The sequence below is a fragment of the Buceros rhinoceros genome, unplaced genomic scaffold (assembly GCF_000710305.1).
Source record: "Buceros rhinoceros silvestris isolate BGI_N320 unplaced genomic scaffold, ASM71030v1 scaffold13246, whole genome shotgun sequence".
Classification (NCBI taxonomy): domain Eukaryota; kingdom Metazoa; phylum Chordata; class Aves; order Bucerotiformes; family Bucerotidae; genus Buceros; species Buceros rhinoceros.
In genome coordinates, this window is record NW_010415874.1 from 1 (window position 1) to 14,091 (window position 14,091).

At 38.8% G+C, this 14,091-nt stretch overlaps 1 protein-coding gene across 1 annotated transcript in view; it reads left to right on the forward strand.

Moving 5' to 3' along the window:
• Window positions 1-30: 30 nt before the first annotated feature.
• LOC104494713 (UPF0505 protein C16orf62-like) overlaps window positions 31-14,091 on the forward strand; it is a gene marked incomplete at its 5' end in the record, with an annotated part of 30,310 nt that continues 16,249 nt past the window's right edge. The window contains 7 exons of the mRNA XM_010137577.1: window positions 31-87; window positions 964-1,049; window positions 2,135-2,215; window positions 4,503-4,566; window positions 6,542-6,640; window positions 7,462-7,539; window positions 8,671-8,785. Coding sequence (XP_010135879.1) covers window positions 31-87; window positions 964-1,049; window positions 2,135-2,215; window positions 4,503-4,566; window positions 6,542-6,640; window positions 7,462-7,539; window positions 8,671-8,785 — 580 coding nt within the window. The remainder of the gene's footprint in view (window positions 88-963; window positions 1,050-2,134; window positions 2,216-4,502; window positions 4,567-6,541; window positions 6,641-7,461; window positions 7,540-8,670; window positions 8,786-14,091) is intronic.

Sequence of the window (14,091 nt, forward strand, 5' to 3'; positions counted from 1 at the left end):
CCCCACCCCCTCCTCCTCCTTTAGCTGCAGTCAATTATTCAGAAAGTTATTACATACATCTATGACTTCTCTCTGCTGTTTTCAGTGGTAAGTGATACTTTGTGTAATGCATTTTTAAGAAGAACCATTTTGCACTGTTTCTGCAAGAGAATTTACCTGACTTGGATGCTTAGGTTGTTTGCAAGTTCACATAGTGACAGGACTTACTATTAAGTAGGTTAGTGCAGAAGTATTTTGGAAGCTCTCTGCTGCTTACTGTTTCGGTATTCATTATTCTGATTTCAGTTTTCCATACTTTTTATCCTTGGGCTCTTAGATCTCTAAGTTTGTTTGGTACTATGGCATAAGGGACAATCCACGGAAGATAAAATACTATTTACTTGTGTGCGTGTTCATGTAATTGCTGATAGCTGTTTCTGTTATGATACAAACTTAACATGCTCTGTTATGGGGCTTAGGTTTGGCCTTGAAACAAAGTGAAACTTAAGAGGAGTCAGAGACTGAGTATGAGGTAGAGAAAGAGGAACAAGGACAGCAGATGTCAAAAGTACTGAAACCAGCTGAAGAGTAAAATTCGAGACTGACTGTGGATTTGGATTTTTGTTCACAATTTGCTCGGATAATTCTGAAAAACCTACCCTCGCTATATGATGCAGAGACTAAGTCTTTCAGTTTGTTTCAAGCAATGATTGCTTTTAAAACATTTGCAATGTTTGATTCAAACACTTCAGCGTGTTGTGTTTTATGCTGGATCTCTGCAGTCAATAAATTGAGCACCATTGGTGCTTTTTCTGTTTGTTCTACTCTTTCATCCTTCGACATGGATTACTGTCTTTTTAAAAGATTAAAATAATTTGAACTAAACCAGCTATGATTACAAAAATATAAAAAATATATATATTCTTGTAGTGTGTTGTTTGTAAAAATACCTAATTTTACTTGTTTGTGTATTTGTACTTTCAGGAGAAATTCTTGCCATTTCTGGATATGTTCCAGAAGGAAAGTGTGAGAGTGGAGGTTTGCAAGTGCATTATGGAATCTTTTATTAAGTAAGTGGAAAATATTGAGCTTAAATGCACTCTGGAGTGTCTGGGGAATACAGTGAAAAATTGCTAGGGAAGTTGAGTCAGTATATAGGCAACTTAGCCTGAAACATCTTCACAAGCAAAAAGGGGGAAAAAAAGAAGAAAAAGTGTCAATTTTGTCAAAGAAAGCTGAAATTGAGGTAATCACATTGATGCTGAATTGTTGTGTATTTAACAGGACAGTGGTTCTCTGAGCTTTTTAAAATTATGTTACCTTAGTTGGCTTATGAAATTAATTCATATTCCAGCTGATGTGACAGTACAGAACTGTTACCGTGATGTAAAGGAGGTAGAGAGACAGTCTCTTAAAACAAGCTCCATTATGTACAAAAATGGATATTTCCATGGTTGAAAATTAATTTAAAGATGAGGCTTCATCTTCAAGTCTTGTAAAAGTCAAGCAGTCCTCTTCAGATAGCTACCAGGTTCCCTTCAGGTACTGTGGAGGCTGCTAAGCCCCCCAGGGCTTCTCTTCTCTAGGCTAGTCCCAGCTCTCACGGTGTTCGCTCATGGGAGAGAAGCTGCAGCCCCTGAATCATCTGAGTGGTGCTCCACTGCACGTGTGCCTCGGTACCTAAACGTGGCCTCACCTTTCCTGTCTGCCGTCGGGAGCTGAGAAACTATCTTACTTCTTGGTAGATCTGGATAGCTTCATTGTGATGTTTGTAGATTGCCTCAGCGTATCGCGTGTCTAGCTGTTAGTCCCTTAAAGAGATTCTGTGGCTTGGCAGTAAAGCTCTGGGTATGAAGATAATATTTTTTGGCTGGCATTTGTTGGAATTGTACGTCTGTGATAAACTGTGTGATCTCTGGAGCTCTGTTGGTTAAAAAATGAATATAAAACTTCTGTACAGTGCTGATGGTTGGAATTATGCAGTAAATCAGTGTTATTCTAGTCATTGTTTTTAATTTTGACAAAGCAGGATTTTTCATCACATTTTCTAAACCATTTTATAGGCATCAGCAGGGTAAATCAGTGTTATTCTAGTCATTGTTTTTAATTTTGACAAAGCAGGATTTTTCATCACATTTTCTAAACCATTTTATAGGCAGCAGCAGGAAACTACAAAGGATCCCGTTATACTCAATGCTCTTCTGCATATCTGCAAGACGATGCATGACTCTGTGAAGTAAGATTAACTTTACTATTACTAATAACTACTGTTTCTGCGAAGCTTGCTTGGCGCACAGTTTCACATTTCTGAGGCTGTTTGTTTCATGGTGGATTAAGACGTGAATCCAGTTAGTGGTGAGGGAAGAGCTGTGCAGTGAAGTGGCAGCACAAACCATTTACTCTTTAATTATTTTGAATACTGAAGCAGAATTTTGGAAGGAAAGTAGCAGCGGTTTTGTAGAGTTTTCTAGTGAAGCAGAGGCACTAAATAATCTTGCAAGAACATTTTTGAGAGTGAAACCAATGTAATCCTTTGAATCACAGTTAATAGTTAACTGTTTTTGAAATTTAAATGAATATGTAGCTGTTAAAGCACAGATTGCCATACTCAGTTATACCTTTTCAGGGGCCACTTTTTTCCAAACATACAGAAGGGTGTGAAATCTTTAAAAGGACACCTGGAAGATCTCTATGAGCTTGAGTAGGTGATGCTAGAACAGAGGAGAAGTTCTTGAACCCCCTATGTCTTTTCCCTAAATGCTCCTCTGCTCTATTGCCCTTGACTGAGTGCTGAGGCGGCTGGGGATCCTAGGTGCCCTGTTAGACCCTCTTTGTTTGAACAGCAGTTGTGCAATGTGGAAGAGAGTTGTGGTTTGTAGGTAACTCGCAAAAATCACACAGGAGTCTGATTGAAAATAGGGCCAGAATCAAAATGCTGTGAATTTTAGATCTTAAGAGGAAAAATTGACTTTTTCATTCTGGTTTGGGCTGAGTAGAATTGAAGGGCACTGTTTCTTTTGGCACCCTGAGCCCAGACCCTCTTATGTGTGGCGGATGCTGTAAAGGAACTTGTAACTTTCTCAGCATTGATATGCCATGAATGCAGGATTTATTGGCAATAAAGAAGTCAGATTTGGCATGTAATTCCAATTTATACCAGCTAGAGTGCTTTATTTTGGGTCAGAGCACCTTATTTGGCTGTGTGTTGTGCTGAGAGCCATTTCAGCCTTTAAATAGAAGATATATTGAAGCTAAAACAACTTGTAAAAAAGAATCAAGCAGTTTATGGCAGTCCATATTGGGTGCTTCCTCTGACGTTTTGCTGGAACAATTTGATTGTTTACTGGGATTCTTAAAATCCCTTAAACCAGCTGGCGTGCATGGTGTCCAGCGTTACCTTGGTTCTGGTGCATCATCTCTTATTGGCAAAACCATTATAAATTCTAGCTCTCTTAAAGGAACTTCTGTCTCCATTTTTATGTCCTGGTTCAGGAAGCAGCTGACCCCTGGAACAGCTGTTGGAGGGTGACAGCCTTTAGACTGGTAGGGGTCTGATTCAGAATTGAACTGGAAACCTGTAACTGACCCGGAGATCTCATTACAAGTCTCCTGAGCCTTTCAGAGCCCATCACTTGGCTCTTCTGATTGGCAGCGCACTAATGAGCTAAATCACGCTGAGATTTTCTTTCCTCCTTTACTGAATTTGTATAATAAAACTATTGTTCTCCTCCCATCTGGTGTCTGAGCTAGGAAATTGGTAACTGATATATGAGAGGTCAAAGCTGGAGTCAAGCATTTAATAGTAAAAGGATTACGTTGTATTAGTTAATTGTAATTTAACTTTTGTTAATCCATTTTCAGTGAACCAGGTTTGACTTATTGGATTTTCATGTGATGTAAATTTGTTTCAAATCAGGTTTGGACTCCTACTGTAGAATAGGTATCTGTGGTAATCTTGAAAAGAAATGCTTTTTACATGTCAGTTTAGTTTGGTTCTTACTAAAAAGGCAGCACTGCAACAAGGTGATGTTAATTATTTTTCTAAATCATGTGGCAGTGTTAGTTTAAAAAAAAAATCAAACCCAACCTCAAAACCGAACAAAACAAATATTGTTTCTAAAATAAATACGTTAACTATTACATATTCTATTTAAAGTGTATTTAAAAAGCTTTTCCCCTTATCTTCTAAGAGTAGATTTACTGATTTCTTTAGGTTTTGGTAATCGGTTCCTGCTCAAGTTCTCCTGCTGTAACACAAGACTGAAGCCATTTGCTTGCTGCAGTAAAGAACATGAGCTTTTTTTTTTTTTAATTTCATTTGGTGCATGGTTGACTTAGTGTTACTAATATTCAAATTAGTTTTATTGCTTTGTAACTAAAATTATGAGTGTAGTGGACATAGTGTACAATAAACATTTTATATGGACATAACATGAACTAAATCAGTATGTATCATTTGACCCTTTACAGCTAAATGAGATAATCAGTATTCTAATATTTGCCGTATACGTTTTCTCTTACAGCGCACTAACACTTGAGGATGAGAAAAGAACCTTAGCAGCTTTGATAAATGGATTCATAAAAATGGTGAGTGACAATTGCGTGCAACTGTCGGGGTGTACCATATAGCTTGGGTTTTCCTGAGAGCCTCGTGAGAAGCAGGTGCCCTTGTAGCTGAATCAGGGTCTCTGATTCTGACTTGCTTAAGACCGTTGAACACCGCGACCAGTGTATTTTAGTGAGATCAGCGTGCATGTGTTGAAAGAAATGTCATACGGTGTTGAAGCTCACGTGGTGCAATATGGGAGTTTAAAGTGCACGTGTTCTTTTGTCGTGCCTTCTGCTAGTTTATTAAATCTCATGTAAAACATGGTAAGTCTTTAAAAGTTAAACAGCTTTTAAAGACTTGCCTACTATATCATGAGAGACGTCACTGATTTATGTGAATGAGGTTCTAGTACCCAGCTCTAAATGGAACCAATACCAGCTTAAAAACACAAAATAATATCATTTGTATGTTATTCTTCTCTCTGTTTATCTTAATTTACAAATAAGATTATTCATATCATCAAATAATGATGTAAGCTCCAGTTGTTTTGTCTTGAAATTAATTTTTAGCCTTTCCCTCCCTCTTACCCCAGTAACATCTTTTCTCCTTGTCTGTTGTGTTTGAGCTGTCAGGTTGTTTTAGAGAGATGTTCTCAAGTTTTTTTTATTTTCTAACCAGGTAGTCTCAATGCTTGGCTTTTCTTTCACGTAGTCAGAGCTGACAGGCTTTGTCTCTGCTTGTCCCCTTTGTTCTGTGTTGCAGTTCTATGCATTTAACTCTAGATGGTTGTTTTCTCTTCACCTATAATTTTGCTGTTTAATATGTTTTAATATAATTTTGCTTTATTAAGCTTTATATGCAGTACAATATTGTATAATTTCCTTTAGGACAGTTTCCCACATTGAATAGTATTTGATGTAGCTTTATAGTCCTTGTTTAGGGGGGAAAAAAATCCCAGAGCAGCAAAATGACTGGTTATAAATTTAAACCAGCACGCATTAAGATGGGGAGGCAAAAGCAGTTGTAACAGTCGTCCTTGCAGTCAGGCTTTTTCATGGAAAAATTTATAATTTTAGAGAAGCTTTCCTCAGTCTAGGGCTGAAGAATCAGCAGTTGCACAAATAGCCGAAAGGCGAAGACAGCTGACTATGACGGAAGAAGCAATCCTTTGTTTTCTGGTGCAGTTCCTTTGATCTTTCACTGTGCAGATTAAATTGGATGTAAATTTTATTTTAATTTTGTAAAAAAACTTCTTTTGCATGTGGCTTGAGAAATAAATGATGCAACCTTTACTTCTATAAGAAAAAAAATTCCATTTGAATACATAAATGTAGACTGCCTGGAGACTGTTCCTCTTCCTAGGCTTTTAACTGACAGCTGAGACACTCCAGCTGACAGCACTTGGTTATTTTGAACTCTGGAGGGCTGGAAATAGGGTGTTCTCAACACAAGGGTTGTTTTTTGGCTTCTTTCCTGCCAGCATGCAAGGTTGCAGGCTTTTACAATACTAAGTAAGCATATATTTATTAACCAAATGCCAGGAAAACCTGCTTTTCTTACTGGTATATCCAATTAGAAAAACACTGGTTTCTCCTGGAGACACTTTATCAACTGGAAATTACAGGAATCTGAATGCAGTTTCACTGATATTTTTTCTGGGGTTTTTTGTTTGTTTGTTTAGTTTTTTGAGTATAAACTATAACAAGCCTTTGTCCTGTTCCTTGAGAATCAAGAGTTCTGCTAGTTTTGAAGCATTCTCAAATCTAGGATTTAAATTTTATTTTCTTGATAAATACTTGGTCTGTAAAGTAGAAGGTCATGTGGAGCATAGACAACAAACTCCCAGCAAAACTTCCAAGTTTCCCTGAAGGTTAAGATTGGAAAGCGGTTAAAGAGACCAATATGCAGAGATTTTGACTTTTGGCTATCTGTGGTATGTCTGCCTACAGTTTTGTATTCATTGAAGGTGATGGCCTACAACGGTACAATCTAGTGGTTTTTTGTCTTTTCTAGGTTTCATTTGGCCGTGACTTTGAACAACAGCTGAGTTTCTATGTTGAAGCCAGGTCAATGTTTTGCAATCTGGAGCCAGTGCTGGTCCAGTTGATTCACGTGAGCTACAGTTTACCTACATTACCTTAGCAAGTGGGGGTGTATTTGCAGTTCTCCCATTCCCTGCCCAGATAATTGGTCTGTGCCAAAATAAGTCTGAAGTCTTTTCATCAGATATTTTAAAAGTAGGCTTTGATCTCATCTCTCATTTTATCACCCTAAACTCTCTGAAGTTCTTGCTTGACAGGCAGGCAGGGTAGCATTGCCACAAAGCAAACTGGCTATCTTGTGCGAGATTTCGTGTCTACTAAAATAAATGGCTCTCTTGTGCACTCAGAAGTGGGTTCTCTCATATAATCCTCCATCGAGGAGTGATTAGCCCATGTCTGGCTGCAGATACAGGCAGAGTTCTGCTGTGATTGGGAAGGTTAAGCTCTGTCCCGTGTTGAGTCACCTATGAGGTGACCATTAGCTGCATCCGATTCCTTTGCAACATTGTATCTTCTCCTAAATCCTTTTCTTATTTTGTTTTGTTTTTTTGTTTTTTTTTTTTTACAAGTGTCTTAGCTAGAAATCATTACAGGAAAAAGGTGTAAAATGTCAAGATGACAGCACTGTAGCTGGGAAGCAAGGGATGATCTAAAACCTTGAATAAATCAACAAGTCTACCTTCAGGAACCCTGAGAATTGTATTTCCTTTAAGGAACAGGCACTAAAATTTCTCCAGCTAAAAACTAAATAGTATAGTGAGGGCACACCATGTCGGGGCCCCTTTTAACAGTTGCTGCTGTCTAAATGCAAGCAGTAAAACATGCAGTTTGTTATTTACCTAATAAATCTGTGCCTTTTCCTTACTGATTTGCTTTGGTTTCTGTGTGTAGTCTGTGAACCAGCTAGCAATGGAGACAAGAAAGGTGATGAAAGGAAATCATTCCAGAAAGACTGCTGCGTTTGTCAGGGTACGTCTCATTCTAATAAACTTTGAGTCTGCCTTCTTAGTAGATATTAGTGTCTGCTGCCACCTAAGTTTGTAATTTTTGCAAAAACAGTATGTTAGTAATTTTTTACATAGCTCGTAGTCTCATTTTCTCTTGTTGCCATTGAGCCAAATGCAGCTGTTTAAGAAAAAAAGACCCAAAGCGTCTAATAGCAGCTTTACGTTAAAAGAGCAGCAAGATTGACTCCTCTCCAAAGGAATGCTTGTTGGAGAGCTGTTTATGTGAAGTCTAGAAAGCTCAGCTTTTGAAATAAAATACATTCTCTCTCACAGAGGGAACGGGAAATGGGGGGGAAGAATATATTTAAATTTCTGTCTCATTGTATCTGTGTTGATATGCTCCAATCAGTATCTGAATTTCAAATAAAGTTCTGCTTTCCGCTCTAGTGCCTCTAGGTCTGCACAGATGTGGTCAAATGAGTTTTGAACTGTGCACAGGCTTTGCAAGTTGCTTGTTTCCCTCTTGTCACCTGAAACACAGCAACTGAGATGTTTTCATCTTTGTGTGTTGGGAAGGTGTTTGCATACGCTACTGTTAATGAATAGCTTTTTGTTCAGTTGTCCGTGGACGAAGGGTACAGCTGGGGTGACAGTGACCAACTTCAGTATCCCTGGGAGCTGCTTGCTCCACCCAGGTGTTTGGGCTGCTCGGGTAGGTCTAAAGCCGCTGCATGCTGCTCTAGATCTGCTTCCTCCCATTGTGCACACCCCGTGCTCCTGCTTTGACCACTTTGGCAGGTGGGTTGCCCCTGAGGACCAGTAGCCTCCTTTTCTAGTTAGATTTTGGTCTTGAGCTGCAAGCTGGTTACCTGAGGAGAGAGGAACTCCTTGAGCTGGAGTCACAGAATAAGTTTTGAGCTAAGACACTCGTAATAACAGTAATTAATAATAATAAATATTGTTACAATTATTGAAATAATAATGAGAATTTTGAAGTTGCTGATTTTGGACTTCACATATTTGCTATTTATTCAAAGTATTACCCAAACCTGATTTACAGATTTTGATGCCTGATCATATATGGCATCGGTAACGATTGCTGTAAATCTGAGCTAGGAATTTTCTACAGTTTTTTTTTTTAATTTTGCTTTAGGCTTGCGTTGCCTTCTGCTTCATTACAATTCCATCCCTGAGCAGTATCTTCACACGTCTTAATCTGTATCTACACTCTGGACAGGTTGCTCTGGCAAATCAGTGCCTTTCACAAGGTAAGGCATGCATTTGTCTACTTAAAGGCTCTCTTGTTTCAGAAATATTCCTTGCCACAAGTAATAACTTGGTTGAAATCATAAGTCATGCAAGTATATTTATGACATAATTAAAATGCAGCCCTGTTTCCAGCGCCGTTACAGTGAAAATGTCATATTAAAACAACTTTTCAAATCTTACACTAATCCTGTGATCTAAATAACCAGGACAGCTGACTGTAGTTGATGTAGTCGTGCCTACGGGGTACCTAGAAATTATGGAAAGCCTGGAGTGTGTCTCTCCTGCATAATTTGCAAGCACTCAAATCACAAATTATGTGCTTTATTATAACTGTGGAAAAAGAAACTAGTTCATCTATGTAGGAGTTTGCAGGCCGACAAAATCCTCCAACGAGCTGAAAAAGAATGAAAACTAAGGTTAATGACAGCAGAAACTTGCTGTCAGAGCTCATGTGCGATAAATGCTTAGCTAAGAAAATACGCTACTATGTTAGAGTGAAACGGTGGAGTAATACCAGATAATATGAAGAACGAAAAATGTATTTTCTTTTTTTGATGTGAATTACTTATTGAAAGAGGGCCTGAGCACAATTTTTAGCCATCCTGGTAGCTCGGTCTTAAGTAACTGGAAATACTGTCAAAAAGTGATTTGGGGAAAAAAATTGCAGCTACTCTGGCACCAGAATGAACATTAAGTCTGTATCACCATTTAGTATGATCTTGTTCCTGTTCCTCTGACAAGTGGAGGACAAAGCTATTCTGAAAGTCTTCTCGTGCTTTTAACGGTTTGCAGTATCTTTCTTTTCCTTTTTAAAGTGATGCTATTCTGCGTTGTTTTGGCAGTGCTAATACTGACTTTAAATGTCTGCTTTCCAACGGTAAATCCTTTTCCTTTACATCTTTTCAGTGGAGATGTGAGAGTAATAAACTGGATTACTTTGCAAGATCTTTTGTTGTGGCTATTAATGCTTTGTGTTAGCTCCGTGCTTCTTCATGAGAGATTGTTTTCCAAGCTCTGCATTTACCAGTAAGTTCCATCTCCACAAACAAGCTGACTTAGGATGCTGATGAAGACTTTTTAGTGCAGGGTGACTGTTTTCCTTTGTTCTGAATCTGATGCTGCCCATATAGCAAAGCAGAGGGATTTAGAGTAAAGCTGGCTGTTGTGTTCAAGTACGTTGTGCAAATAAAAGGTCTGCAGAGTCTGTTGTTGTGCAGTTAGTATTGTGCAGTTTCTTTGTAGATAACAGAGTTTACCAAAATGGACTCGCTTTTTCTTCCTGTGGTGTTCTGTTTAATTGACCAGCTTACCTTATCCTTTGTATCAGTTTCTGTTGTTGTGGTGCTGGAGGGCTTCTCTTGTGGGGTGCAAATCCAAAGCAGTTCCTCTGAAATACTCAGTCTGAGGACTATGCCCTGCCTGTGTTGGGACCAACTCTTTAATTTAATAGCCTTTCAATTTATAAACGACTTTTCCACTATTTTGGTAATCCAAGTCTTCTCTGAGTGAGATTCCTGGGCCTCAACAATCGCCCAGATTTTTCAGTGTGAGGGTTTACAAATGTACCCAGCTGTTGTCTGACACAGGAACACAGTGCTGTCACTAAACAATGAGTAGGGTCCCCATTCTGAAATCTTTTAAGGTAGGAGGTATATGCAAAGCATTATGAACTCGGTCTCTAAAACGCATGGACTGTCTCCTGAATTTTAGACCCATAAGCTAGAGAGGAGCCTTCAGTTTGTCTCAACTTTTGTTGAAATGAAGCATGTGCAAAACTCTGGTGCTCAGTAACTCGCTTCGTTTACCGAGGTTTTATTGTTAAACACCTTTTCATTTCCTTAGAAAAGCTATTTTTGGCTAATTTGTATTCAGGGACATATCACTTTGTGTGAGTAATGTAGCTTGTGTTAACCAGTTAGGCAGCAGTGACACCAGGCTCGGGAAATACTTAGTGAAGTGTCTTTGCATATTGTGATGTATTGTAGTCAGATAACGTGTCCTTACTCTAACTCTCAACTGAACGCATCTCGTGTGCGTAAAGTACTGATTAATGCATAACAGCAAATTTAAATCCAGTTGGTTAACTGATACCAATTAGACACTGATCTACTAAAACTAATGCAGCATGAAGTTTTAAGAGTGTGCAATTAATGACAGCGTTAGGCTAGGAAGTGAAGTCATGATTTGTGTGAAACCTTTATTTCATGCTGGTTGGAATTAGCTTAATTGGTTTAAAATTGTGAGGAGAAATAAAACGGAAAGGTAACGTACCTGATCTGATAGCTCAGCCAGTGGTAGGGCAGCCATGCGTGCGTGCACTTCCTCTGTAAAGATTCCAGCTGTTGCTTGTAGCAACTGAAATTCTTGGATTTTTTTTAGTTCCTGCAGGGACTTCAGCTATTTCAGTGAGTTGAGTTTTCACTTACGTAACAGAATAGAACTTTGCAGGATACACTGCTGTTGTCATTTGGAGGATCTCTCTAAAATGCCAATGTATGTAACTTGGAAAAGGAGTAAAATTACCTATTGGGGGCAGTAAGAGGGATTGAAAAGATTCCTTTTTTATAAAGAGGATGTGCGGGTCATAACAGTAAATAAAGTTTACCAGTCTGAGGATTGTGCTGATGAATTACCAACCACTGGAGAACTACAGCTGTTCTGCTTGTACCTGAAGGAGTTTGGGGTTCATTCCCAGTCTCAAGGGGCAGCGGCAGCAGACCGTCAGTCCTAGCGTCTGTTCCAGTTTCCTCTGTCAAATCAGAGCCTCGTCTGCTGGGATTTGCCACACTGTTAATCAGAGCAACTGTATGGTGCTTGTTTGAACTCACCCAAGTACTTCAGTATTTGAAAACTGTCATTGTAAATTTTCTTGGAATAGATGAATACAATGAAATTGGGTCAGAAATATTAATTTATAGGCTCATGAAAAGTCCAGTGTTAATTCACTGATAGCTGTCTGTCTAGGTATGCTGTTCAACACGTATTGAATGTGACTGTTGTCTCTTTTGTCTACATCTCCCAAGAGGTGCTTTAAATAAAACCTGTAATTACATTCAGAATGTTTCAGGTAATTTTGACCTGGATGAATAGTTTGTACCTCTGGAGAGCCTATTAAGATCCTACCTTAGAAAGGAAGATCCTAAATTTTTCAGAGATGGGCCTTTCATTTTTTTTTTCTTCACTGAGCAAAAGAACACCCCATGCTGCCAGCAGAGAATAATAAATTCTCATCAGTCATGCTTTCTGCCTCAGGGAGTGCCTGGGCTAAATTGAGATGAAATGCCTGTGCCCTTGTGTCACTTTTCTGGGGTTTTGATGTATCAGTACTATTTTACATGCACGTATTTTCTCCCCATGCAAATGCTGCTTTTGCCTGTCGAAGAACAGTCAGCGTGATTTTTTAATTGTCAATCACTGCATTCAGCAGGTGGGTGGAGACGATGCAACTTCCTGGCAATGTGTTGAGCAGCATTTTTAGTTTAAAGGCTGTGAAATCCTTGCCTTGCTTCAGAAGTAACATGCTGAGTAAATCAAGTAATTCAGCTGATTCTGTGTGACTAATTTCACTGGAGTATTGTCAAACATAAAACTTCATAAAAATGGAGAGTCTTTGCACCCCAAATCAATTGACACCGATGTTAATTTTAATTAGGAAATGGAGATTTTGATTCTGAAACTTAAAATCCTTAATGCACTTCTAGGTGTTTGTTTTGTTCTTCAAATGTAGCTGAAACAGGTTTCACTAATAGATTGCAAAAGGAATTTCTTTTTCTACTTCAGAAATTGTTGTTTTCCATTAATGTTCTCTGAATGTGACAGGCTTCAGCCATGCTTTGGAGAAAGTACAGTATGGAATAGCTAATATGTAATTTTTAATCATAGCCTAATAATGCTGTAGGGTATCTTAGTAGTATTAGATAACAATTTTTCGTATTCCTTCCTAATCTCATAAAATCTTTATAGATCTAAGAATGTAAATAGAATATAGAGAGTATTGGAGGTAAAGCATGTAGAGAAGAACTTGAAAAGGTTTTCTCAGTCACAGATTTTGAGGCTCCTTGGCTCGGGCCTCTCCGAGTTACAGTATATGGTGTCTCTTACCTTTTAAAATACTGCCTTCCATGAAGGCAGCAAAAAAAACTTACCAGTTTTGGGGAGAAACTGGTAAGGTACTCTTTGCTTTACTAGGAATACTAAAAGTTGCTTAATTTGAACAAAGACGTGACTTTCACCTGGAATTTCCGCAGTTGGAAACTGAGCTTTTTCTTGTTCTTCTCTTTATCCCAGCCAGTAGCTTTTCCATGTGATTTAAGAGAGATGACATCTCTGTCTCTCTAAGCTTTTCAGACTGGCATTTCGTATCAGTTTGTCGGTTCTTCAAGTCTGTCTAGCCTACGACCTGTTTTTGAAAGTGTCTAGTACCATCTACTAAGGGAACGTACAGGAAACAATAATGTAGAACGATGCTTCTGAGCTTGCAGCCGCAGGTGGTCTAAGTACACCCTTCAACAAAGGTTGCCTATGGACCACGGTGTTTAACAAAATGGATGGACCAATGCTTAGGAATTAAATTTTTTAATCAATTTTATGTTTTGGCCTTTGTAACAGGGTGTGGCATTGAGTTCCACCGTTACATGCCACTTAGAAATCTGATACTTAGGGATTTCTTTCCGAATGGTTTTTAAACATCAGCTGAGCATTTCAGCATGTGCAGCTGATCCACCAGTGATACTGTGAAAAACGCAGTCATTCTTGATTCATTTTTTCCATGCTGCCTGTGAGGTGGTGGAATTGCTAAGTTCCTGAGGTATCTGTGTTGGTATAGTCATTCCTAATACGGAAACAGTTCCGTGCCTTTAAAATCTTCTTTTTATCCTTCTGGAAGTGGGAAGGTCAGGACGGTGTTCCAGGTATAAAACCACAACAGCTATAGAAATGATACAGTGACACCTCAGTTTTCCATTACTGTCCTAAGGATTCTTGTAATTGCCTTGCCTTTTCACAGCTGTTGAGGATGTAGTTTTCAGGAAAGCATCTGTAATGATTCCCAAATCTTTCAGGAGTGTAAATAGCCTATTTCTATAGTTATAGCAAGGGCTGTTTCTTTCCCCACGTGCCTTGCTAATATTAGATTTCATCTGCTGCTTTATTGCTCGGAATCATGAGATCCATCTGTGATGCTTGCAGTCACATTCCAGACTAGTCTGCAAACACGGTCACCTCCCAGCTCCTCGTAAGGACGTGTCTCTGCAAAACCTTGAGGAATGTGGTAGCATTTCACTCCACTGTGAAAACTTTATTCCTG